We start from the raw sequence: 26,142 nt of genomic DNA on the forward strand, positions 1-26,142 counted from the left end.
GTAATTCATTGCAGTGTTAATGTAAGCCTACTTGTGACAATAAAGATTTTTTTTTTTTTAATAAACATTTTATTGAGCTTTTTTGGTATAGATACACCAACAAAAGAAACAATATATGTAAAACCATAATTGGATGAATTTGTTTACTGTCACGTGTACCGAGGTACAGCGAAAAGTATTTTTCTGCGAGCCCTCCACAGATCATAAGTACATGGGAAGAAAAAGGGATAAAAGAAAATAGATATAGGATAACACAAGATATACAATGTACTACATAAGCACTGGCATCGGATGAAGCATACAGGTGTAGTGTTAATGAGGTCAGTCCATAAGAGGGTCATTTAGGAGTCTGGTGACAGTGGGGAAGAAGCGAATCATCATCAGCTGTTTTGGGGAGGGGGGGGGGGGGAATTAGTTCTCCGTTTTAATTGTTGGGGAACGACAGTTCTTTCCTGGATGGATTTGTATAGTTGGTTGTTTTTTCTAATACTGTGCTTGTAATATCCATTTTCCATGTTGTTATTGTGTATTTTATGTCATATGCAGACATGCAGATATTATATAATGAAATGAAAATCGCTTATTGTCACGAGTAGGCTTCAATGTGGTAGACGTTACTGTGAAAAGCCCCTAGTCGCCACATTCCGGCGCCTGTGCGGGAATTGAACTGTGCTGCTGGCCTGCCTTGGTCTGCTTTAAAAGCCAGCGATTTAGCCCAATATGCTATACAGACAGGCACAGGCAGGCAGCTAATGAACACAGAGAACTGGACATGACTAGGCAGGACACTCAGGGGTGGTATCTCACTATAAAAGGCACGAGGCACTCACACTCCGCCTCTTTCCACTGGTGAACATCTACAGAGTGAGTCAGGGTGTATGTACCGTATCACACCTCCAGCACATGGCTAAGAGCTAATCTGGTTCAGTCAGACAGAGTAACCGCACTTAGATTAGGAGAGAGTCGAACTCATAGAGAACTGTGCGACTGGTTCAATAAATTAGATTGAACTAACTTCAAGGTCTGGAATATCTTTTGGTTAAAGCTGCATCGAGTTGAAGCCTGTGTTATCCCACAGTACATAACACATCATTTTGTTTGTTATAAATGAAAAGTCTTCAATAAAAATATTTAAAGAGTCCTCTCCAAGCCAAGATGCCCAACATCTGGGCACTAATCACTCAAAAGCAGCTCTGCATACCACTTCCCCCATCCACTCTGCCCAAAATGCTCTCTTCCCCCCCCCCCCCCCCCACCCCCCACCCAGCAACTGTTCCCCTCATAATCAATCACAGCAGGAAATTGTTTTTTAGGGTGAATTAACGTAATAAACAAACTCAGAGATAACCCCCCCCCCCCCCCCCCATGGCACGAGGCAGTGGAAACACTTGAGCCTCAAAGCATATCTGAAGAGGTCAAACATCAAACGGAGGTCCCTGGCTTGTGACCAACCACAGTGGATAAGGTTTGTTTGGGAAGGCACCAAACACATTCAGACTTCAGGAACAACCTGGAGCTGAAGTTTTGAGTCATCAGAGGGAGCGCACAAACCTGCGAACAACTCCCTTTATCCAGCCCTTTTGCACCATCTGCTCTGCAAGTGGAAGTAAGTCATCCTTGAGCCGAGCGACTGTCTGAGACACCGCCCCAGTTCACACCAGAAAAAGGGCTAAAAATAGCAAGCGTTTTTAAAACGTTTTTTATTCCAGACATTTAATCAGGAATTAGTCAACAAATCACAAAGGCATCTATCAAGACGCAACACGGCCCTTAACAATGACTGATGAGGTAACGTGAAAAAGAGACAAGTTTATTTGAGATGCTGACAACCTCACACTCCCCTCCCTCCCCAGTCAGGCTGACCGAAACCAGTGCCCTTTCACCTATTACTCGGAGTTGTAGGTGACAGACATCAACAGACCTTCCGTAAAAAAAATGAAAACGTCGGGGGTACCGAGGAGGATAGAAACTCGGTGAGTGTTTGATCAGAACAGGGGAGGTTAAAGGGTCGAGAGGAGGGGGAGGGAGAGAGCGAGAGACACTCGTCCCACGACCGCTCTCCCCGCGCGCGCTGAGGAGCTTGGTTTTTATATTTATTTTAAATATCCGCCATGGGCAGCGGCTTGAGTCAAACGGACCCGTACGGCCATGGCGCGCTGTGTGTGTGGTGTCGGATTGTGTTTAAACTCACCGGTGGCAGAGACTCAGGACGGGTTCCTGATCCCCCGCCCCCACCGACAGTTAACGGCTGCTCCCGATACGCTGCGCGCGGCAGAAGCTCGAGTCCAACACCTCCCCCCCCCCCCCCCAACCCGGCCTCCCCCCCCCAACCCGGCCTCCCCCCCCCCCCCCCCCAACCCGGCCTCCCCCCCCAACCCGGCCTCCCCCCCCCCCCCCCCAACCCGGCCTCCCCACCCCCCCCCAACCCGGCCTCTTCCCCCCCCCCCCAAACCCGGCCTCCCCCCCCCCCCAAACCCGCTCCACCCCCCCCCCCCAAACCCGGCCTCCCCCCCCCCCCCCCAAAACCCACCTCCCCCCCCCCCCCAAATCCCCCCCCCCCCCAAACCCCCCCCCCCCCCAAACCCCCCCCCCCCCCAAACCCGCCCCCCCCCAAAACCCGCCCCCCCCCCCAAACCCGCCCCCCCCCCCAAACCCGCCCCCCCCCCAAACCCCCCCCCCCCCCCAAACCGCTCCCCCCCCCCCAAACCCGGCCTCCCCCCCCCAAACCCGCCTCCCCTCCCCCCCCAAACCCGGCCTCCCCTCTTCCCCCCTAAACCCGGCCTCCCCTCCCCCCCTAAACCCGGCCTCCCCTCCCCCCCCTAACCCGTCTCCCTCCCCCCCCCTAAACCCGCCTCCCCTCCCCCCCCCCCTAAACCCGGCCTCCCCTCTCCCCCCCCCCAAACCCGGCCTCCCCCCCCCCCAACCCGCCTCCCCCCCCCCCACACCCTGCCTCCCCCCCCCCCAACCCGGCCTCCCCCCCCCCACACCCGGCCTCCCCCCCCCCCCCAAACCCGGCCTCGCCCCCCCCCCCCAAACCGGCCACCCCCCCCCCCCCCCAAACCCGGGCCCCCCCCCCCCCAAACCCGGCCCCACCCCCCAAACCCGGCCCCCCCCCCAAACCCGCCCCCCCCCCAAACCCGGCCCCCCCCCCCCCAAACCCGTCCTCCCCCCCAAACCCGGCCTCCCCCCCCAAACCCGGCCTCCCCCCCCCAAACCCTGCCTCCCCTCTCCCCCCCCCCAAACCCGACCTCCCCTCATCCCCCCCCAAACCCGGCCTCCCCTCTCCCCCCCTAAACCCGCCTCCCCTCTCCCCCCCTAAACCCGGCCTCCCCTCCCCCCCCTAAACCCGGCCTCCCCTCCCCTCCCCCCCCCTAAACCCGGCCTCCCCTCCCCCCCTAAACCCCGGCCTCCCCTCCCCCCCTAAACCCGGCCTCCCCTCCCCCCCCCAACCCGGCTTCCCCTCCCCCCCCCCTAAACCCGGCCTCCCTCCCCCCCCCCCCCTAAACCCGGCCTCCCCTCTCCCCCCCCCCCCCCAAACCCGGCCTCCCCTCTCCCCCCCCCAAACCCGGCCTCCCCTCCCCCCCCCAAACCCGCCTCCCCCCCCCCCCCCCCAACCCGGCCTCCCCTCCCCCCCCCCCCCCAACCCGCCTCCCCTCCCCCCCCCCCAACCCGGCCTCCCCCCCCCCCCAAACCCGGTCCCCCTCCCCCCCCCAAACCCGTCCTCCCCTCCCCCCCCCAAACCCGGCCTCCCCTCCCCCCCCCCCAACCCGGCCTCCCCTCCCCCCCCCAAACCCGGCCTCCCCTCCCCCCCCCCCCCCAAACCCGCCTCCCCTCTCCCTCCCCCCCCCCCCCCCAAACCCGGCCTCCCCTCTCCCCTCCCCCCCCCCCCCCACTCCCTCTCCCCCCCCCCCCAACCCCCCCCTCTCCCCCCCCCCCCCCCCCCCCCCCCCCCCCCGCCTCCCTCTCCCCCCCCCCCCCCCAAACCCGCCTCCCCTCTCCCCCCCCCCCCCCAAACCCGCCTCCCCTCTCCCCCCCCCCCCCCCAAAACCCGCTCCCCTCTCCCCCCCCCCCCCCCCCAAACCCCGCGTCCCCTCCCCCTCTCCCCCCCCAAACCCGGCCTCCCCTCTCCCCCCCAAACCCGGCCTCCCCTCTTCCCCCCCCCCCCCCAAAACCCGGCCTCCCCTCTCCCCCCCAAACCCGGCCTCCCTCTCCCCCCCCCCAAACCCGGCCTCGCCCTCTCCTCCCCCCCCCCCCAAACCCGGCCTCCCCCCACCTCCCCCCACCTCCCCCCACACCCTGACCGTCCCCCCCGCCCCCCCCACACCCTGACCTCCCCCCCCCCGCCCCCCCACACCCTGACCGCCCCCCGCCCCCCCCGCACACCCCTTACCTCACCCCCGCCCCCCCTCCCCAAACCCGCGACCACCCCCCCCAAACCCGCCATCCTGGCCCCCCCCAAACCCGGCCTCCCCTCCCCCACCAAACCCAGCCTCCTCCCTCCCCCAACCCAGCCGCCCCCCCACATCCCGACCACCCCCGCCCCGACCCCCAACACCCCGACCTCCCCCGCCCTCGCACCCTGACCTCCCCCACCCCCCCACACCCTTACCTCCCCCGCCCCCCCACACCCTGACCTCCCCCGCCCCCCCCACACCCTGACCTCCCCCCACCGCCCCCACACCCTGAACCTCACCCCGCCCCCCCACACCCTGACCTCCCCCCACGCCCCCCCACACCCTGACCTCCCCTTCCCCCCACACCCTGACCTCCCCCCCTCTCCCCCACACCCTGACCTCCCCCGCCCCCCCACACCCTGACCTCCCCCCTCATCCCCACCACCCTCATTACTCCCCACACCCCGACCTCCCCTGCCCCCCCTACACCCCTCCCAACGCCCTGACACCCCAACACCTTGACCCCCCCCAACACCTTGACCCCCCCCCAACACCTTGACCCCCCCCAACACCCTGACCCCCCCAACACCCTGAACCCCCCCCAACACTCTGAACCCCCCCCCAACACTCTGACCCCCCCCCCAACACCCTGACCCCCCCCCCACACTCTGACCCCCCCCCCCAACACCCCCGACCCCCCCCAACACCCCGACCCCCCCCCCCAACACCCCGACCCCCCCCACCCCAACACCCCCTACTCCGGCTTCCCCAACACCCCCCTTCTCCCCCAACACCCCCCCTTCTCCCCCAACACCCCCCTTCTCCCCCCCCCCCCCCCCCCCCACCCCCCCCCCCCCCCCCCCCCGCCCCAACTCTTACTGCTGGGACTCTGGACAGAGGGTTATTTTGTTGTTTTGGGCTGACATTATTGTTGAGGATTTGGTAACAATTTGCATTTCCCTGTTGTCCCTTGGTACCTGCCAGGTGCAATGTTTCAATAACATTTGTTGTTGCTCTCAAGTGAAGCACCTATCCATTTACTGTAGCACAACATGTCGCTAATAGTGACCGTTTGCCTGTGAACCCTGGCTTTCAGATAGAGCACAGACTTATTTTTAATTCAACTCCATTGTGATACAAGCATTTTTGTTTCAATTCTCTTTGGTGTGACATGTTGTATCATGTTAGGTAAATGCGTCAAAGATTTCTGAGGTTGATCATAGATCATGACATTGTGATCTAGAGCCGCTTCTGGGAAAGCAGTACCTATGAGCACTGATGTTTCGGTCTCTTATTTCTAACTGCCATAATTGTGGTGCTTTTTTAAAAATGTGTTGCCGATTGCTAAAGCTGAATCTGCTAGTCTAAAGGTTGGGAGCCAGCTCGCTTTGATCTCTGGAATCTTAATGAAAACTAAGGCAACATCGAAGGAGTTGAAGCAATTTCTCAAGGGAGCCTTGTTAGACGTGCGTGCTTTCTGTGAAATGCTAAATTGAAGGGCTTCAGTTGCTGGTAAATATCCTTCAGTGCTAATCAAAGAGGAGTAGGGAGCGCTCCCAAGTGTGTGGCCAACTTTAAGCAATAGCAGAAAGAAAAGAAGCATCCACTTGGTGCAGTGGGTAGCTCTCACATCTGAGTTGACAGATTGGAATTGAAGCCCAGAAAACTCCCCTCAACAATTCCTGCCCCCCCCCCCCCCCCCCCCCCCCCAGCTCTTCCCCCAGCCCAAACAAAACTCAGTTTAGGCAGCATTCATGGAGGAAAAAGAGAAGTTGATCGTTCCTAAAGAGAGTATTTTGATTCATATTGCCAGCATGTGCAGGTTTTAAGTGTTTTGCCAAGCTGCAACCATCATTCCGCTCATTTCAGAGATCCATGTGATAAAGTAACATCTGTGATTATGGGTGACTTTAATCTGCATATAAATTGGAGGAGTCCAATTAGTCTAAGTACAATGGAGGAAGAATTTGTGGAGTGCATAAGGGATGGTTTCCGGACCAGTATGTTGAGGAGCCAGCAAGGGAACAGGCCATCTTGGACTGGGTATTGTTGAATGAGAAAGGATTCATTGGCAATCTAGTTGTGACAGAACCCTTGGGAGTGACCATAATATGATAGAATTATTTTTCAAAGTCAGTAGTAAGGTAGTTGATTCTGAGACCAGGGTCTTGAATCTCAATAAATGTATTGGTGGTATGAGGCATGAGTTCGCTATGATGGACTGGGAAACGTTACTGAAAGGAAAGACGGGCATTGGCAGGAATTCAAGGAATGAATGAACTCCAAAAGGTCTTCATCCCTATTTGAAGCAGGAGTACAAAGGTAACTGTAGCCAAACCGCGGCTTATAAGGGAAATTAGATAATATCAGATTCAAAGAAGATTCAAACAAATTAGCAAGAAAAATCAGTAGACTTGAGGCAAAATTCAACGAAGATGCACTTGATTAAGAAGGCAAAAATGGAGCATGAAAGTAAGATAGCGGGGGGAATAAATCTGACTGTAAAAGTTTCTATAGATATGTAAAGAAAAAGATTAACCAAAACGAATGTAAGCCTCTTCCAGTCAGAAACGGGAATTCATAACTGGGAACAAAGAAATGACTGAGGAACTAAATTCGTACTTTGCTTCTTTCTTCACAAAGGGAGACATGAATAATGTGCCGGATGTTCAGGGAAACACAAGTTTTTTAGTGAGGAGCTGAAAAAAATCAGTAATAGAGAATGTTTTTGAGGAAATTAATGGGATTGACGGTGGATAAATCTCAAGGGCCTCCTAATATTCATCCCAGAGTATTTAAGGAAGTGGCCCTAGAAATAGTCGATCCATGGACTCGAAGAGTTGACCAAGGAGAACGGTGGATATGGTTTATATAGACTTTCAGAAGGCTTTCGACATAGCGCATGGGATTGAAGGTAGAGTCTTGAGATGGCTAGAAAGCTGGTTAGCAGACAGGAAACGGAGCTGGAATAAATGGATCTTTTTCCGATTGGCAAGCAGTGACTAATGGTGTAGCAGGGATTTGTGCTAGGACCCCAACTGTTCACATATATATTCATGATTTGGATGAGGGAACTAAAATTATTAACTCCAAATTTGCAGATGATGCAACATTAGGTGGGAGGGTAAATTGTGAGGCAGATGCAGAGATGCGTCAGCTTGATTTGGACAGGCTGAGTGAGTGGGCACGTTCAGGATAATGTGGAGAAATGTGATATCCATTTCGGTAGCAAGAATAGGAAGGCAAATTATTATTTGAGTGGGTGTAAATTGAGCGAGATAATACTCAGGGTGTCCTTGGTTTCCTCATCAGTTGCTGAAAGTTCACGTGCAGATACAGCAGGCAGTAAAGAAGGCAAATGGTATGTTAGCCTTCATAGTGGGAGGATTTGAGTTTAGGAATAGGAATGTTTTTCTGCAATTGTATAGGGCGTTGGTGAGGCCACACCTGAAGTGTTGTATACAATTTTGGTGTCCTTGTGTGAGGAAGGATGTTCTTGCTATGGAGGAGTGCAACAAAGGTTTACCAGGCTTCTTCCTGGGATGATGGGACTGTCATATGAGGAGAGACTAAATTGGTTAGGATTATATTCATTGGAGTTTAGAAAAGTGAGAGGAGATCTCATAGAAACTTACAAAAATCTAACTGGATTAGACAGGGTAGAGGGCGGCATGGTAACACAGTGGTTAGTATGTTGCTTCACACTGCCAGGGACCCAGGTTCAATTCCCGGCTTGGGTCACTGTCTCTGCGGAGTCTGCATGTTCTTCCCGTGTCTTTGTGGGTTTCCTTTGGGTGTTCCGGTTTCCTCCCTCATGTCCCAAAAGACGAGCTCGTTAGGTGAATTGGACATTCTGAATTCGCCCTCCGTGTACCCGAACAGGTGCCATAGTGTGGCGACTAGGGAATTTTCACAGAAATTTAATTGCAGTGTTAATGTAAGCCTACTTGTGACACTATAATAAAGATTATTATATGATTATTCAGAAAGAATGTTCCTGATGGGGTATTCCAGAACTACGGTCATAGTTTGAGGTTAAGGGGTAAACCTTTTAGGACTAAGAGCAATTTCTTCACCCAGAGTGTGAATCTGTGGAACTGACCACCAACTAAAGTAGTTGAGGCCAAAATGTTGTGTGATTTCAAGAAGGAATTAGATTTAGTTCTTGGGGCTAAAGGCATCAAGGGATATGGGGAGGGAAGGCTGGATCAGGGGTTGGATTTGCTGATCAACCATGATCATCATGAATAGCGGAGCAGGCTCACTGGGCCAAATTGCTTCCTGCATCTGTTTTTGGATTTGGGTTTATTGTCACGTGTCTCGAGGTACAGTAAAAAGTATTGTTCTGTGTACTGTCCAGACAGATCGTTCTATAAATAAAAAAACATAGGACATATGATAGATACAAAATATAAATACATGGACACAAACATCGGGCGAAGCATACGGAGTGTAGTACTACTCAGTAGAGAAGATGCGTGGGAGATTAGTAGTCCATATGAGGGTCATTCAGGAGTTTGGTAATAGCGGGGAAGAAGCTGTCTTTGATCTATTAATACGTGTTCTCAGAGTTTTGTATCTGCTGCCCGATGGAAGAGGTTGGAAGAGAGAATACCCTGGGTGGGTGGGGTATTTTCTCTTTGATTGTGTTGCCCTCTTTCCCAAGGCAGTGGGAGGTGTAGACAGTCAATGGATGGGAGGCGGGTTCGTGTGATGGATTGGGCTTTGTTCATGACTCTGCAGTATGTATGTTTCTATGTATAACATCTTTTGATTTTAAGTAATGTCAAATTATAATTTTAGCGACGAATGTGTTAATTGAGCAGCTGGGGAATATTTATTCTGTATTAGTCCCCAAATTACGACATGTTTGTCATTGGTGCTATTTTTAGGATCAGCAACTCACATGGGACATGATTACAAAATAGACCTCGCTGAAGTGACTGTTTCTTTTTACTCATTCACAGTTTAGACTCACAGTCATTGCTACACTGAAAGGAAGCCATTTGCTACCTCATGCCGTCTTCCTTTAGAGCAATCCGACCAGTTCAATTCCACAATTCTGTGCCCTTAGTCGAGAGTTTTATTTCCCTCATCCCTATCCAATTTCCTTCTGAAATAATTGATTATCTCCTCTTCCTCCACCCTAAAAGTCAGTGAGGTTCTTCCTTGCATCTACCCTGTATTTTTGCCAAATTCCTAAATCTTTGTCTCCCAATGCTAGTACCAATTGCTGATGGGAACAGATTTTCCTTTTCCACCATATATAAACCTGTCATAATCTTGTACACCTCTATAAAATCTCTCCTTAATCTCCTTTGTTCCTATGTGAATAACCCCAGCTTCTCCAAACAAATTTTATAGCTAAAATCCCTCATTCCTGGAATCATTTTGATAAAACACCTGCACTGTCTCAAGGATCTTCACATCTTTCTAAAGTGTGGTGACCAGAAATGTGGCCTAACCAGAAGTTTTATAAAGGTTGGGCGTAACTTCCCTGTTTTTGTACATTCTCGCTGTGTCTGCGTGGGTTTTATCCGGGTGCTCCGGTTTCCTCCCACTGTCCAAAGATGTGTTGGTTAGGTTGATTGGCCAGACTAAAATTGCCTCTTACGGTCCAAGGATGTGCATATACATACATAGAACTGTACAGCACAGTACAGGCCCTTCGGCCCACGATGTTGTGCCGAACTAGTCTGAAATGAAGATCAACTCAACCTACTCCCAATCATTCTAGTGCACTCCATATGCTTATCCAATAGCCGCTTGAAATTTCCTGAAGTGTCCGACTCCACTACCATAGCTGGGAGTGCGTTCCACGCCCTAACCACTCTGAGTGAAGAACCTACCTCTGACATCCCTCCTATATCTTCCACCATGAATCTTATAGTTATGCCCCCTTGCAACAGCTACATCCACCTGAGGAAAAAGTTGCTGAACGTCCACTCTATCTATCCCTCTCATCATCTTATACACCTCAATTAAGTCACCTCTCCTCCTTCGCTCCAATGAGAAAAGCCTGAGCTCCCTCAACCTTTCCGCATAAGACCCACCCACCAATCCAGGCAGCATCCTGGTAAATCTCCTTTGCATCCTTTCCAATGCTTCCACATCCTTTCTATAATTGCGTGACCAGAACTGTACACAATACTCCAAATGTGGTCTAACCAAGGTCTTGTACAGTTGCAGCATAACCCCCGGCTCTATCCACTTGGGTGACAATCTTCAGAGATCTATGGACATGAACTCCGAGATCTCTCTCCTCCTCCACATTCTTCAGAACCCTGCCGTTAACCCTGTAATCCGCATTCAGATTTGTCCTACCAAAATGAATCACCTCACACTTATCAGGGTTGAACTCCATCTGCCACTTTTCAGCCCAGCTCCGCATCCTATCGATGTCTCTTTGCAGCCTACAACAGCCCTCCACATTATCCACTACTCCACCAATCTTGGTGTCATCAGCAAATTTACTAACCCAACCTTCAACTCCATCATCCAAGTCATTGATAAAAATCACAAATAGCACAGGACCCAGCACTGATCCCTGTGGTACACCGCTGGTGACTGGGCTCCAGGATGAAAATTTACCATCTACCACCACCCTCTGTCTTCTATGTGATAGCCAGTTACTTATCCAATCGGCCAAATTTCCCTCTATGCGATGCCTCCTTACTTTCTGCATGAGCCGACCATGGGGCACCTTATCAAACGCCTTACTAAAATCCATGTATACAACATCAACTGCTCTTCTTTCATCTATGTACTTAGTTACCTCCTCAAAGAATACAATCAAACTTGTGAGGCAAGACTTACCCCTCAGAAATCCATGTTGACTATCCTGGATTAAGCTGGATCATTCCAAATGATCATAAATCCTATCCCTCTGGAACCTTTCCAATAATTTACCTATGACCGAAGTGAGACTAACCAGCCTATAATTCCCAGGGTTATACCTATTCCCTTTCTTGAACAAGGAGCCAACATTCGCCTCGCTCCAGTCTTCTGGCACTATTCCTGTAGACAGTGAGGACATAAAGATCAAAGCCAAAGGCTGTGCAATCTCATCCTGTGCCTCCCAAAGAATACTAGGATATATCCCATCAGGCCCAGGGGACTTATCTATCCTCATCTATCCTCAGGCTTCTCAAAATTTCTAACACATCTTCCTTCTGAATATCTACCTCCTCCAGCCTACCAGCCTGTATCACACTATCCTCCCCAACAACATGGCGCCTCTCCTTTGTGAACACTGAAGAAAAATATTCATTTAGGGCCTCTCCTATATCTTCAGACTCCATGCACATGTTCCCACTACTGTCCTTGCCCGGCCCCAACTTGACCTTGGTCGTTCTTTTATTCCTCACATAAGTGTAAAAAGCCTTGGGGTTTTCCTTGATCCGACCTGCCAGGGACTTCTCATGCCCCCTCCTAGATCTCCTAAGCCCTTTTTTTTTAGCTCATTCCTTGCTATCTTGTAACCCTCAAGTGCCCTAACTGAACCTTGTTTTCTCATCCTTACATAAGCCCCCTTCTTCCTCTTGACAAGACATTCAACCTCTTTTGTAAAACATGGTTCCCTCACTCGACCATTTCCTCCCTGCCTGACAGGGACATACATATCAAGGACACGCAGTATTTGCTCCTTGAACAAGCTCCACATCTCAATTGTGCCTAGCCCTGACGGTACCTGTTTCCATCTTATGTTCCCCAATTCTTGCCTAATTGCATCGTAATTACCCCTCCCCCCGTTATAAACCTTGCCCTGCCGTATATTCCTATCCCTCTCTATTGCTATAGTGAAAGTGCCGAATTGTGGTCACTATCTCCAAAGTGCTCTCCCACAACCAAATCTAACACTTGGCCCGGTTCATTACCCAGTACCAAATCTAATGTGGCCCCGCCTCTTGTTGGTCTATCCACATATTGTGTGAGGAAACCCTCCTGCATGCACTGGATAAAAACAGCCCATCCAAACTATTCGAATTATAGTGGTTCCAATCAATATTTGAAAAGTTAAAGTCACCCATGGCAACTGCCCTGTGCTTACCGCACCTATCCAAAATCTGCATTGCAATCTTTTCCTCCTCTCTGTTACTGTTTGGGGGCCTATAGAAAACTCCTAACAAAGTGACGACTCCTTTCCTATTTCTAACTTTAGCCCACACTATCTCAGTAGACAGATCCTCCTCAAACTGCCTTTCTGCAGCCATTATAGCATCCTTGATTAGCAATGCTACCCCTCCACCTCTTTTACCACCTTCCCTCATCTTACTGAAACATCTAAACCCCGGAACCTCTAACAACCATTCCTGTCCCTGTTCTATCCACGTCTCTGTAATGGCCACAACATCGTAGTCCCAGGTACCAATCCATGCTTCAAGCTCACCAATCTTATTCCTGATGCTCCTCACATTGAAGTAGACACACGTCAAACCACATTCATGCCTACGGTCCACTCTTGTGACCTTGGTACCTTCCTTAGTACTGCACTACCCTCAACTTTCTGAAGTCCAGCAATGCTATTTCCTGGACTACAAATCAGTTACCCATCCCCTTTCCAAATTAGTTTTAAACCCCCCCCCCCCCCCCCCCCCCCCCCCCCCCCCCCCCGAAGAGCTGGAGCAAATTTCCCTCCCAGGATATTGGTGACCCTCTGGTTCAGGTGTAACCCATCCTGTTTGTACAGTTTAGGTGGGGTTGCGGGGATAGGGTGGGGGAGTGGGGTACTCTTTTAGAGGGTTGGTGCAGACTCAATGGGCTGAATGGCCTCCTGCGCTATAGGTTTTCTATGATTGTGATGTTATTCATTTTGGTCGTAAGTATAAAAAAAAGATTTATTTTGACTGTTCATGTTCAGAGATATGGTTGTGCTCGTATAAGAGCGCAGAAAGTTGGCATGCAGTTACAGTAAACAATTAGGACGGGAAATGGCATGTTGGCCTTTATTCCAAGAGAATTTGAGTACAATTGTCCAGTGTTTTGGTGAGACCACATCTGGAATGCTGTATGTGATGTTGGTCTCCACATTTACGAAAGGATATACTTGCATTGGAGGCAGTATAGTGAAGGTTCACTAGATTGATTCCTGGAATGAGGAAGTTGTCCTATGATGGGCTGAGTAAATAGAGCTTATATTCTCGAGTTTAGAAGAATGAGAGGCAATCTCATTTAAACCTACAGAATTTGCAGCATGGTAGCATTGTGGATAGCACAATTGCTTCACAGCTCCAGGGTCCCAAGTTCGATTTCGACTTGGGTCACTGTCTGTGTGGAGTCTGCGCATCCTCCCCATGTGTGCGTGGGTTTCCTCCGGGTGCTCCGGTTTCCTCCCACAGTCCAAAGATGTGCAGGTTGGGTGGATTGGCTATGAAATATTGCCCTTAGTGTCCAAAATTCTATGATTAACCGAGGACAAAAGTTCGGCACAACATCGTGGGCCAAAGGGCCTGTTCTGTGCTGTATTTCTCTATCTAATTCTGAAAGGGCTTGATAGAGTGGAGACTGAGGGATTGCTTCTACTGGATATCTTCATCTAAAACATGAGGGTGCAGTCTCGGGGTAGGGGGCAGATCATTTAGGACTGAGATAGTGTTATTACTTCACTCATTGGTTGTGAACCTTTCACATGCTGTACCCCCTAGAGGGTTGTGGCTGCTCCTTAGTTGACTTAAATTTAAGGCCAAGGTAGACCGATTTTTGTGTCTGAGGAAATTGCAGAATTTGGAGTGCAAATTGGAAAATAGATCTGTAGCCCTAAGCGTAGCTGGGCAGGATTTACTGGAAAGACTAGCTGTGCGTTGACTGGATATGGCGGTTGGTCAGGATGGCTTTCATATTGGGCCGCTATAGAAATTGGAGATGGGAGATCGCAGAAGGCTTGAAACATTATTTTCCTTGATAAGGGGGAGGTGCCAGAGGATTGAAGGGTGGCGAACTGAGGATAGTGCCAATCAAGCGCAAGAGGACCATAAAAGAGAAGCACATTAGGCAATGAAATGACAAATGGAATAAAAGAAATGTGGAGTGATGCATTTTGTCAGAAGGGACAGAACAGAGGAAATCGGAGCAGGAGAAGATGATAATGTTTGTGAAGCCAGTTCTACCATTCACCACATTATGGCTGACCTTGGGCTACAGCTCCACTTTACCTCAGCCATTGCCACTTCCCCCAATATTTTGTCAGCATCCTGTTTCTTGGTAAACACCGATACAAAGCGTTCTTTAAGTATATATCACCTCTGTTCCTGATAGCCCCCACCCCATCTCTTCCTATCTGCTTACTATTTACATGCTGATGGAACGTTTTTCATGTTCCCTTTTATGTTGACTGTCATTGTATTCTCATGTTCGCCCTTTGGTATTATTTTCCTCTTCATTTCCCCTCAGCGTCTTGTTCTCACAGGCTTAGTTCTCACTTTAAGAATTCATGTGACATGCATCACTTCTGCTAACTTTCTGTTTCATCATATTCTTCATCTCCCTTTTCACCCAAGGATCCCTGGGTTTAGTTTAATTGCCTTTTCCTCTTGTTAGAATGTATCTAGCCTGTAGCTGAAGCATCTCTTTAAAGATCATCCATTTTTCTATCATAGTTTTTCATGTCAAACTGGTTCCATTTTGTCCAACCTGGTTCCCATTAAAGTTAGTCCTCTTCCAAGTTCGAAGTTCTACTTCGGTTTGTTTTGTGCTCTTCTTCATTGCTAATGTAAACCATAAGATATAGTGACTACTCTTACCAAAGTGTTCCACCCACTAACACTTGATCCACTTGTTCCATCTCTTTCCCCAGCACCAGATCCAGCAATGGCTCTCTCCTATCTTGTTCTTGCATATCTGTGATTTCCCTGCAGATATGCTTCTCCCCAGTCATCCAGTCATATTTATGATTTGGAGGCCTATAAAGAAAACACCCTGAAGCCTGATCATACCACTTATGCTTTGCAACCTAACCAAATGGATTCTGGCCTTGCCCCCTCAAGAGCATCCGCTCTTTCCAATACTATAATGGGCCGGATTCTCCATTCCCGCAGCTGGCCAATGGGGTTTCCCATTGTGGGCCACCCCACGCTGTCTGGGAATGCACTGGCATGGGTGCGCTGCAGGTAGGCCAAATGATCCACCCCGACGGAGAATCCTGCAGAATGTCTTCAATAAAAATTGCCACCCATCTTCTTTTCTTCCTTCCCTACCTGTGAATATTAAGCACCCAGTCCATGCCATTTTAAAACCTTATTTTCGTTATTGCCTCTGTCTCATTCCCACATTGCTCTTTGTAATTATAGCTTGCCAAACATGTTCACTACATGTGTATGTTTACTTAGATGCAAAGATGGTGAGCCACCTTCATGAATACAACTGGCAGTTAAGAGTTAACCACGTTGCTGTGGGTCTGGAGTCCTACATAAGCCAGATGGAGTAAAGGCAGCAAGCAGATTTTCTTCCCTGAAGGACAATTGTGAACCAGTTAGGTCTTTAGAATAATCACTGATGTTAGGTTTTTATTCCAATTTATTTAATTAACTTGATAGAATATGAGCTCATGTCTTCAAATGTTTTCTTAATTCTTAGAACATAGAACAGTACAGCACAGACCCTTCGGCCCTCGATGTTGTGCCGAGCCATGATCACCCTACTCAAACCCACGTATCCACCCTATACCTGTAACCCAATAACACCCCCCTTAACCTTACTTTTTAGGACACTACGGGCAATTTAGCATGGCCAATCCACCTAACCCGCACATCTTTGGATTGTGTGAGGAAACCGGAGCACCCGGAGGAAACCCACGCACACACGGGGAGGACGTGCAGACTCCGCACAGACAGTGACCCAGCCGGGAATCGAACCTGGGACCCTGGAGCTGTGAAGCATTTATGCTAACCACCATGCTACCGTGTTGCCCCCCTTCCCATCTTCCATGGGATATGGGCATCACTGGCAAGGCCAACATTTGTGCACACCCCTGATCACCCTTCAACTAAATGGCTTGCTAAGCTGTTTCAGAGGGCAGTTAAAGGTCAACCACGCATGTAGCCCAGACCAGATAGAATGGCAGATTTCCTTCCCTATAGGACATAAGAGAACCAGATGGGTTTTTCTGATAATCAATGATAGTTTCAAGGTTGCCATTACTGGGACTAGCTTTCCCTTCTGGATTTATTAATTGAATTGAAATTCACCAGCTGCCATGGTAGGATTTGAATCATTGTCCCCAGACCGTAATGACCCCACGCACCCCGGACATACTCTCTTCCACCTTCTTCCGTCAGGAAAAAGATACTAAAGTTTGAGGTCACGTACCAACCAACTCAAGAACAGCTTCTTCCCTACTGCTATCAGACTTTTGAATGGACCTACGTCGTATTAAGTTGATCTTTTCTCTACACCTTGCTATAACTGTAACATTATATTCTGCAGTCTTTCCTTCCTTCCCTATGTACGGTATGTATTGTTTGTACAGCATACAAGAAACAATACTTTTCACTGAATACCTATACATGTGACAATAATAAATCAAATTAAATCAAAATAATCTTGGGCCTCTGGGTTACTAGTTCAGTGACATTATCACAATGCCACAGTCTTCCCCCAAAATCATTAGTTTAGACCTCTGGATAACTAACCTAGTAGCACAGCACTGTAATGCTGCTACACCTATTATCATTTTGGACTGTTGCAATTTATCATTCCTCAACCTCTCTGCTTCCATTGATAATGTTGGCCACTTCATTTTCCTGTTTCATATGATATTTCTTTTTTGCTATGGTCTTCGGGGTTTCGGACCAGCCAGATCGATTCCTGGGGAGGAGGACGGACGCGCTTGCCTTTGCCTCCCTGATCGCCCGCTGTAGAATCCTGTTCGGCTGGCGGTCAGCAGCACCACCTAAAGCTGCAGACTGGCTGTCCGACCTGTCGGAATCGCTCCAAATGGAGAAAATCAAATTCGCCAACCGAGTGTCAGAACGTGGGAGCCATTCACGCAATTGTTCCGGGATCAGGTTGTGGCCAACGAACAAGCGGAAGAATAGCCAGATAGCTAAGAATCAGGGGAAAGTAGCCAAAGCATGAGAGGGAGAGATAGGTTTAGCTGACCCCCCCCCCTCCATCTAAGAGGAAAGAAAGGCGAACCACGGGAGGGGGGGGGGTGGGGGAGGAGGAGGAGGGAAGAGGCAGGGAACAAGAGAGGAGAACCAGGGAGGTGGGAGGGAGGGAAATGAGAGCCAGAAGGAAGGCATGGGATACAATAACGAACATGGCATCTCCAGGAGTAGGGAACGAGGAGCATAAAGACGAAAGACGGGAGGAACAGCAGAAGCGGAGGTGAGCACAAGACGGCAGCTGAGATCTGTCCGGGAGAAGCAAGCGACAACACCAACACCAAACCCATTCGAGTATTGCCCACTGTAATTGTTTCTCTGGCACCCAAATGTATATTTACCTCCCCAATCTCTTCCCCCCCCCCCCCCCCCCCCCCCCCCCGCAAACAGTTGCCTACTTATGTGTTGTAAATAATTTTGCCAGGTGTACAGAGTTGCTGCTGTTGAGCTGGTGCACAATACCCTACCAGATATTCTATTTTACTTTTTCATTGTATTTTTTTCATTATTCACTATTTTCTTTACTTTGGTATGTTGGGTGTGCCCTTCTCACGTGTGTGTGTGTGTATGTGTATATATATATATGTTTCTTATCCTGTGTACATAATGGTAAATATACTTTGTTCAAAAACCCAATAAAAAACATTTATTTTAAAAAATGATATTGCTTTTTCTTTGCTGTTTCTGTCCTCGGGCAGTAACTGACATCAATTCCCACAGCAGAGTTGCTAATCTAAAGCCACCTTTTTTTGGCTCTTGTCGACATTGGCATGCTTTTAACTGCATCTTCCAAGCTCAGGCTGCAATGCTCCAGAAGCCCTTTACTAGCTTGAGTATTTATTTCTCAAATGCTCTTGACCCTGCCATTCCTAACAATCTATATCTCATCTACACACTTGAGGTCTGAGCCGTCTCTCTGATTAGCTTCCACCAATTACCAGTGTCTTCACAAAACTCCAATCTCTGTCTATATACCAACAAATCAATTTAAATTTCAGAATTTCTCTCCAGGTTTTAGCTCCATTCCACTTTATGGCTTGTGTTTTTAATTAATTGAATGTAGACTACTGCTTCCTGTTTGGCTGTTAGTGGTGATTCCTTTAAACCTGCAGCTTTCTAACTAAATGACTCGGTCTTGCAATCCCTGTTTTCCTGTTTCAAAAACCTTTAGAACCTGTTGCTAGTGTGTTTTGTTTTTCTCTCTTTTGATCCGGCTCCCCAAATCTCTGCTTTTTTGTTAAGGAATGGGCTAAGAAACATTCCAATTAGATGTCTCATTGATCCAATAATTGGCGCTGATATGTAAAGAGGCTACAGGTGGCCTTTGGAGCATGTGATGTGATGATAAGAGTTTGGTACTGAGTGTGTTCAAAGGAAAAATAAAGGTGTTTGGGGAAAGGAGCAAATCTCTTGACTCTTTACTCAACAGCTGCTGGGGGCTAATAGTGGTAGCAGAAGATGGTTGCTATGCAAATGTAAAAAGGTTGAAAGATACTTTTCCAGAAAAAAAAATTCCGCATCAACCAAAGAGTGAGTGAGAAGGAAAAAAGAAAATATGGCTGAACCTAGGATAAAGATGGCTGGATATAACTATCCACCGTTATTTTCTGAAAGGGGATCGTACAACCACTGGAGAAGTACAATTGTTATGTGGACTAAGGTAACTGCCTTGGGAAAGAGGAAACAAGGTATGGCATTGGCTCTTTCTCTACCTTATGAGAGTAAATCCAAAGCTGTGTTTTCTGAGCTGGAATTGGAAGAGTTAGACTCAGAAGAAGGTCTGGAGACTATTACGTTATATGTATAAGATTTATTAACGAGGATGAATTGTTTAGTGCGTATGAAGCCTGGTCAGAATTCGATAGATTCCGGAAAACAGGATATTTCTATTGAGGACTACATAATGGAATTTAGCAGACAATATAGAAGGCTACACAGACACCGCCTGGAATTGCAACAATGTGTTTGCATTTAAGTTACTGGACTGTGCTAGAGTGTCCACTGTGGAAAGGCTCCTGATTTTGACGGGAGTTGAGTTTGCGGATAATGATACCTTATTCGATCAGATGATAGAGGCCTTAAAGAAGTTCCTGGGGAAACATTCAATTCCTATGGCTCTTGTGTCACAAATGGATCAGTCAGCAATAAAGCAGACTGGAAGACAGACTGCTGACAGGGTGGCGAGATTGTACGGCGACAAACAGGTTAATAGAATATGGAAGGAGATCGGGACCCAGAAATTAGAAACCCATTGAAAACCTATAAGAGGAGGAGGGACATGGAGAATGGAAATAGGAAATGAACCGCAGAAATGCCCGGAGTATGATAAACCAATGTTTTCGGTATGGCTCTCAATACCATTATGCTTTCAACTGTCCAACACGTTATAATAAGAGTGTTTGGAGATACACATGACATGGAAGAGTCAGAAGAGGAAAAAGATAGTGACCAGAAAGAAGGCATTGTCCTATTAACAAGCAGTTTTACTCCAGTAATGAGGGTGTTGGTTGCAGAATCCTTCAATTGTGCTGTATTGGACAGTGGCTGCACATCTACTGTGTGTGGAATTGACTGGTTAAAATGTTACCTGGACTCTTTGAATGATGAAAATCGTAACAAGGTTAAGGAATTTGAAAGTTTAACAAGTTTCAAGTTTGGGAATGATAATACTCTGAAGGTGCAGAGTGGTGACCCCTTGCAATATTGCCGGAGTGAATCATTTCATTAGCACGGATCAGTGAGATACCTTTGCTTCTGAGCAGTCCATCAATGAAGAAAGCACACATAAAAATGGATATGGAACAGGATAAGGCAACAGTTTTTGGAAAGGCGGTGGACTTACAATTTACACATTCAGGACACTATTGTATTTCCAGTGCAGTTGTTAAGGATGTGCTATTGGCAGCTGGAAATGGGACTTTAGCTGGTAAAAGGCTTGTTGTATTAAAACTGCATAGGCAATTTGTGCATCCGTCGCCTTGGAGGCTGAGAAATTTCTTAAAGGATGCAGGGGTAAGGGATGAAGACTATACTAAGCTGATAGAACAGTTAGTGATCGCTGTGAGGTTTGTAGGAAGTACAGAAGGACACCATCACGGCCGATAGTAACCCTACCTTTGGCCAGGGATTTTAACGACATTATGGCCATGGACCTTAAGATCTGGGATAAAGCTAACAATATATTTACTTTGCATTTTGTAGATTTATCAGCCAGATTTAGTCAATCAACTATTGTATGAAGTAAAGAAAAGTGAGTAATCCTGGATCAGATCGTGGAAAAAAGGATAGAGACAGAAATGGGCCCACCGGCAAAATTCCTTACGGAAAATGGGGGAGAATTTGCTAATGATGTGTTTAGGGATATGTGTGAAAATCTGAATATCACAGTTATGAATACGGCTGCGGAAAACCCATTTAGTAATGGTGTGTGTGAAAGAAACCATACGGTAATAGTAGACATGCACAAGAAAATTTTGGCAGATAGACCAAACTGCAAGCTAAATTCAGCTTCAGCATGGGCAGTACATGCAAAGAATTCATTGCAGATGGTTGGGGGCTGTAGTCTCTATCAATTAGTGTTTCAAATCCTAAAATTCCGTCCATTTTAGATGACCAGCCTCCAGCTTGGGAAGGGACTACAATTAGCTCTGCCTTTGCTGAGCATTTAAATGCATTAAATAGCAGTCGAAAAGCTTTTTTGGAAGCAGAAGTCTCTGCAAGAATTCGCAGAGCTTTAAGACATCATGTACGGCCATCAAATACCGTTTTTCAGTAAGGAGACATAGTATACTATAAGGGAGGCAATTTTAATGAATGGAAAGGCCCAGGGAAGATCATAGGCATAGATGGCAAATCAATTATTTTGCAACATGGCAATCAAACCGTTAGGGTACATTCATCAAGGATAATGGGAGCCATGATTTGGAGATACTGGGGTGAGCACAGTAAGAAGTCTTACAACATTTAGGTTAAAGTCCAACATGTTTGTTTCAAACACTAGCTTTCGGAGCGCTGCTCCTTCCTCAGGTGCTCCTTCCTCGTTCACCTGAGGAAGGAGCAGCGCTCCGAAAGCTAGTGTTTGAAAGAAACCTGTTGGACTTTAACCTGGTGTTGTAAGACTTCTGACAAGGATAATGGTTACTGATTACAAATTTAGACAGAGCAGACAGACATGACGAGGAACCAGAGTCATCTGGTACGCATGTGTTACAGCACTATGAGGATCAGTTAACTGACATAGATATGGTTTCTGTAGAGGAACACAACACTTCTGATGAATTAGAATGGGTAATTTTTCCGAAAGGACAACTGCCAAAAGTTGGTACAAAAGTGACATACTTGCTTGAAGGGTCTAGTCAATGGAAGGATGCAACTGTTATTAGTAGAGCAGTGAATGTATAAACATTGGTTAAATGTACAGCATTCAGGGGAAGGAGCCAAGACAATGGATTGGGAACACAAAGTTCAAAAATGGAGGACACAGAAACCCAGTGCCTGTTTAGATAGTACATCGGATAGTGAAAAGATCCGCAGGAAAAGGTAGAGAACTATTGAAAGGACATCCCATAGAAGGGAAAGATCAAGCAGCAACAGTACAGAACGACATACCAGGTTGGAGAGGGTATGTAGTTTGTCAAGGTCTCGGAACATGAGTAAGACTGAATGCTACTAGGAGTGGATGCCCACATGCACGTGAGATTTTGGTGGCCTCCAAAAAATTAGATGAAAAAAGTTATCAAAGATGCTAAACAGCAAGAACTGCATAGTTGGCGTGAATTTGGGATATACATGGAAGTACCAGATCGGGGACAAAGAGCTCTATCCCACAGATGGATGGAACTTATAAGGCAAAGGCCAGGCTTGTGGCAAGGGGATTTGAAGAAAACTTAGAAGATCAGGGTTTAAGGGTTGATTTACCTACGGCAGGAAAGGTTATTTTAAAGATCTTCTTGGCTCTATTAGCCACAAAGGCATGGGAATGCAAATCTATAGATATAAAAGCTGCTTTTTGCAGGTGTATCGGCTTCAGAGAGACATTTTTCTCCGTCCTCCTAAAGAGGCAGCTAACACAGAAAGGGTACTGTTGAACAAATGTGTATATGGATTAAATGATGTATCTAGAGTCTGGTATTTTTCGGTAAGGTCAGTTTTGTTAAAGTTAGGCCGTTGCCAGTTGGAAGCAGATCTGGCAATGTTTTACTGTCACCATAAGGGAATTCTTTCTGGCATCTTTATGATGCATGTCGATGATTTCTTGTGGGGTGGGACTAGTGATTTTGAAGCTATTGTAATTTCTGGTTTGAGGAAAGAATTCAGGGTTGGAAGTCAGGCTTTGGGTGCATTTAAATATATTGGACTGAAATTTGGACAGACTAAGTTAGGGGCAACTTTACATCAAAAATCTTATTCGGAGAGCATCAGCCCAATAGTAATTAGTCATAGTTGGGTTTCCCAAAAAGACGCAGTAGTTTCAAGGATGGAAAAAGAACAACTGTGAAGTTTAATTGGGCAACTGAATTGGTTAGGTAGACAGACTAGACCGGACGTTAGTTTTGATGTCTTCGAGTTGAGTACAAAAATGAATGATCTTAAAGTGGAAGACATAATGAGAGCAAATAAAGCGTTGGTCAAACTAAAAATGCAGGAGTGTGTTTTGAGGTTCCCAGTTCCCAGTTGGGCACTTGAAACTCATAGTTTATAGTGATGCGTCCTATGCAAATTTATGTGATGGGGTTTCAAGCGCAGGAGGTTTTATAATTTTCCTTTTGGGGAACAATAGTAAATGGCCTCTTGTGTGGGAAACAAAGAAAAGGTGAGGAGGTGCTTTTTAACCCTGGTAAGTGACTGGTAAGTAGTCTCTCTTTTTCTTTTCATTGTCTAATTTATTTATTTTTATTTTGAAATTGTAGTTGTTTAAGTTTACCAAGGGTTTAAGACATGGCAGGAGATCCCAGACCCGTGTCATGCTCCTCGTGTGCGATGTGGGAGCTCAGGGACACGTCCACTGTCCCTGGCTCCTTCACGTGCAAGAAGTGTGTTCAGTTGCAGCTCTTGTTAGACCGCTTGACGGCTCTGGAGCTGCGGATGGACTCACTTTGGAGCATCCGCGATGCTGAGGAGGTCGTGGATAGCACGTTTAGCGAGTTGGTCACACCGCAGGTGAAGGTTACTGAGGGAGATAGAAAATGGGTGACCAAAAGAAAGAGCAAGAGTAGGAAGGCAGTGCAGGTGTCCCCTGCGGTCATCTCCCTGCAAAACAGATATACCGCTTTGGATACTGTTGAGGGAGATGGCTCACCAGGGGAAGGCAGCAGCAGCCAGGTTCATGGCACCGTGGCTGGCTCTGCTGCACAGCAGGGCAGGAAGAAAAATGGCAGGGCTATAGTGATAGGGGACTCGATCGTAAGGGGAATAGACAGGCGGTTCTGTGGACGCAATCGAGACTCCAGGATGGTATGTTGCCTCCCTGGTGCAAGGGTCAAGGATGTCTCGGAGCGGCTGCAGGACATTCTGGGGGGGGGGAGGGTGAACAGCCAGCTGTCGTGGTGCACATAGGCACCAACGATATAGGTAAAAAGCGGGATGAGGTCCTACAAGCAGAATTCAGGGAGTTAGGAGTTAAACTAAAAAGTAGGACCTCAAAGGTAGTAATCTCAGGATTGCTACCAGTGCCACGAGCTAGTCAGAGTAGGAATGTCAGGATAGATAGGATGAATGCGTGGCTCGAGAGATGGTGCAAGAGGGAGGGATTCAAATTCCTGGGGCATTGGGACCGGTTCTGGGGGAGGTGGGACCAGTACAAACCGGACGGTCTGCACTTGGGCAGGACTGGAACCGATGTCCTAGGGGGGGTGTTTGCTAGAGCTGTTGGGGAGGGTTTAAACTAATGTGGCAGGGGGATGGGAACCAATGCTGGAAGTTGGAAGGTAGTAAAACAGGGACAGAAACAAAAGGAAGTAAGGGGAAAAGTGCAAGGCAGAGAAGACATAGTCAGAAATCCATAAGGGCGACAGTACAAGGTACAGTGACTGAGGGGAGCACAGTGAATAGGCCCAGTAATAACAAAAGGAATAAAACTGGAGATGTTAAGATTCAAAACAGAGGTAAAAAAACCAACATAAGTGTACTTTACCTGAATGCTCGTAGTATTCGGAATAAAGTAAATGAGTTGGTGGCACAAACTATCGTAAATGACTATGATTTAGTGGCCATTACTGAAACATGGTTAAAGGATGGTCATGACTGGGAGTTAAATATCCGAGGGTATCAAACTATTCGGAAGGACAGAGTGGATGGTAAGGGAGGTGGTGTTGCTCTGTTATTTAAGGATGACATCCGGGCAATAGTAAGGGATGACATCGGTGCTATGGAGGATAAGGTTGAATCCATTTGGGTGGAAATCAGGAATAGTAAGGCGAAAAAGTCACTGATAGGAGTAGTCTATCGGCCACCAAATAGTAACGATATGGTGGGGCAGGCAATAAACAAAGAAATAACTGATGCATGTAGAAATGGTACAGCAGTTATCATGGGGGATTTTAATCTACATGTCGATTGGTTTAACCAGGTCGGTCAAGGCAACCGTGAGGAGGAGTTTATAGAATGTATCCGCGATAGTTTCCTAGAACAGTATGTAATGGAACCTACGAGGGAACAAGCGGTCCTAGATCTTGTCCTGTGTAATGAGACAGGATTGATTCATGATCTCATAATTAGGGATCCTCTCGGAAGGAGCGATCACAATATGGTGGAATTTAAAATACAGATGGAGGGTGAGAAAGTAAAATCAAATACTAGTGTTTTGTGTTTAAACAAAGGAGATTACAAGGGGATGAGAGAAGAACTAGCTAAGGTAGACTGGGAGCTAAGACTTTATGGTGGAACAGTTGAGGAACAGTGGAGAACCTTCCAAGCGATTTTTCACAGTGCTCAGCAAAGGTTTATACCAACAAAAAGGAAGGACGGAAGAAAGAGGGAAAATCGACCGTGGATATCTAAGGAAATAAGGGAAAGTATCAAATTGAAGGAAAAAGCATATAAAGTGGCAAAGATTGCTGGGAGATTAGAGGACTGGGAAATCTTTAGGGGGCAACAGAAAGCTACTAAAAAAGCTATAAAGAAGAGTAAGATAGAGTATGAGAGTAAACTTGCTCAGAATATAAAAATAGACAGTAAAAGTTTTTACAAATATATAAGACAAAAAAGAGTGGCTAAGGTAAATATTGGTCCTTTAGAGGATGAGAAGGGAGTTTTAATAATGGGAAATGAGGAAATGGCTGAGGAACTGAACAGGTTTTTTGGGTCGGTCTTCACAGTGGAGGACACAAATAACATGCCAGAGACTGATAGAAATGAGGCTATGACAGGTGAGGACCTTGAGAGGATTGTTATCACTAAGGAGGGAGTGATGGGCAAGCTAATGGGGCTAAAGGTAGACAAGTCTCCTGGCCCTGATGGAATGCATCCCAGAGTGCTAAAAGAGATGGCTAGGGAAATTGCAGATGCACTAGTGATAATTTACCGAAATTCACTAGACTCTGGGGTGGTCCCGGTGGATTGGAAATTAGTAAACGTGACGCCACTGTTTAAAAAAGGAGGTAGGCAGAAAGCAGGAAATTATAGGCCAGTGAGTTTAACTTCGGTAATAG

The 26,142-nt window shown here is 47.6% G+C and overlaps 1 protein-coding gene across 2 annotated transcripts in view; it reads left to right on the forward strand.

Annotated features, from left to right (window-relative positions):
* Positions 1-1,617: 1,617 nt before the first annotated feature.
* The window catches only part of tent2 (terminal nucleotidyltransferase 2), a 111,086-nt gene continuing 86,561 nt past the window's right edge, over positions 1,618-26,142 (forward strand). The window contains exon 1 of one of the 2 annotated variants that reach the window (XM_038805567.1): positions 1,618-1,973. In XM_038805567.1, the coding sequence (XP_038661495.1) occupies positions 1,936-1,973 (38 nt within the window). In that variant the 5' untranslated portion in view covers positions 1,618-1,935. The remainder of the gene's footprint in view (positions 1,974-26,142) is intronic. The other variant, XM_038805566.1, reaches the window with a different exon arrangement.

Source organism: Scyliorhinus canicula, chromosome 8, assembly GCF_902713615.1.
Source record: "Scyliorhinus canicula chromosome 8, sScyCan1.1, whole genome shotgun sequence".
In the NCBI taxonomy this organism is placed as follows: domain Eukaryota; kingdom Metazoa; phylum Chordata; class Chondrichthyes; order Carcharhiniformes; family Scyliorhinidae; genus Scyliorhinus; species Scyliorhinus canicula.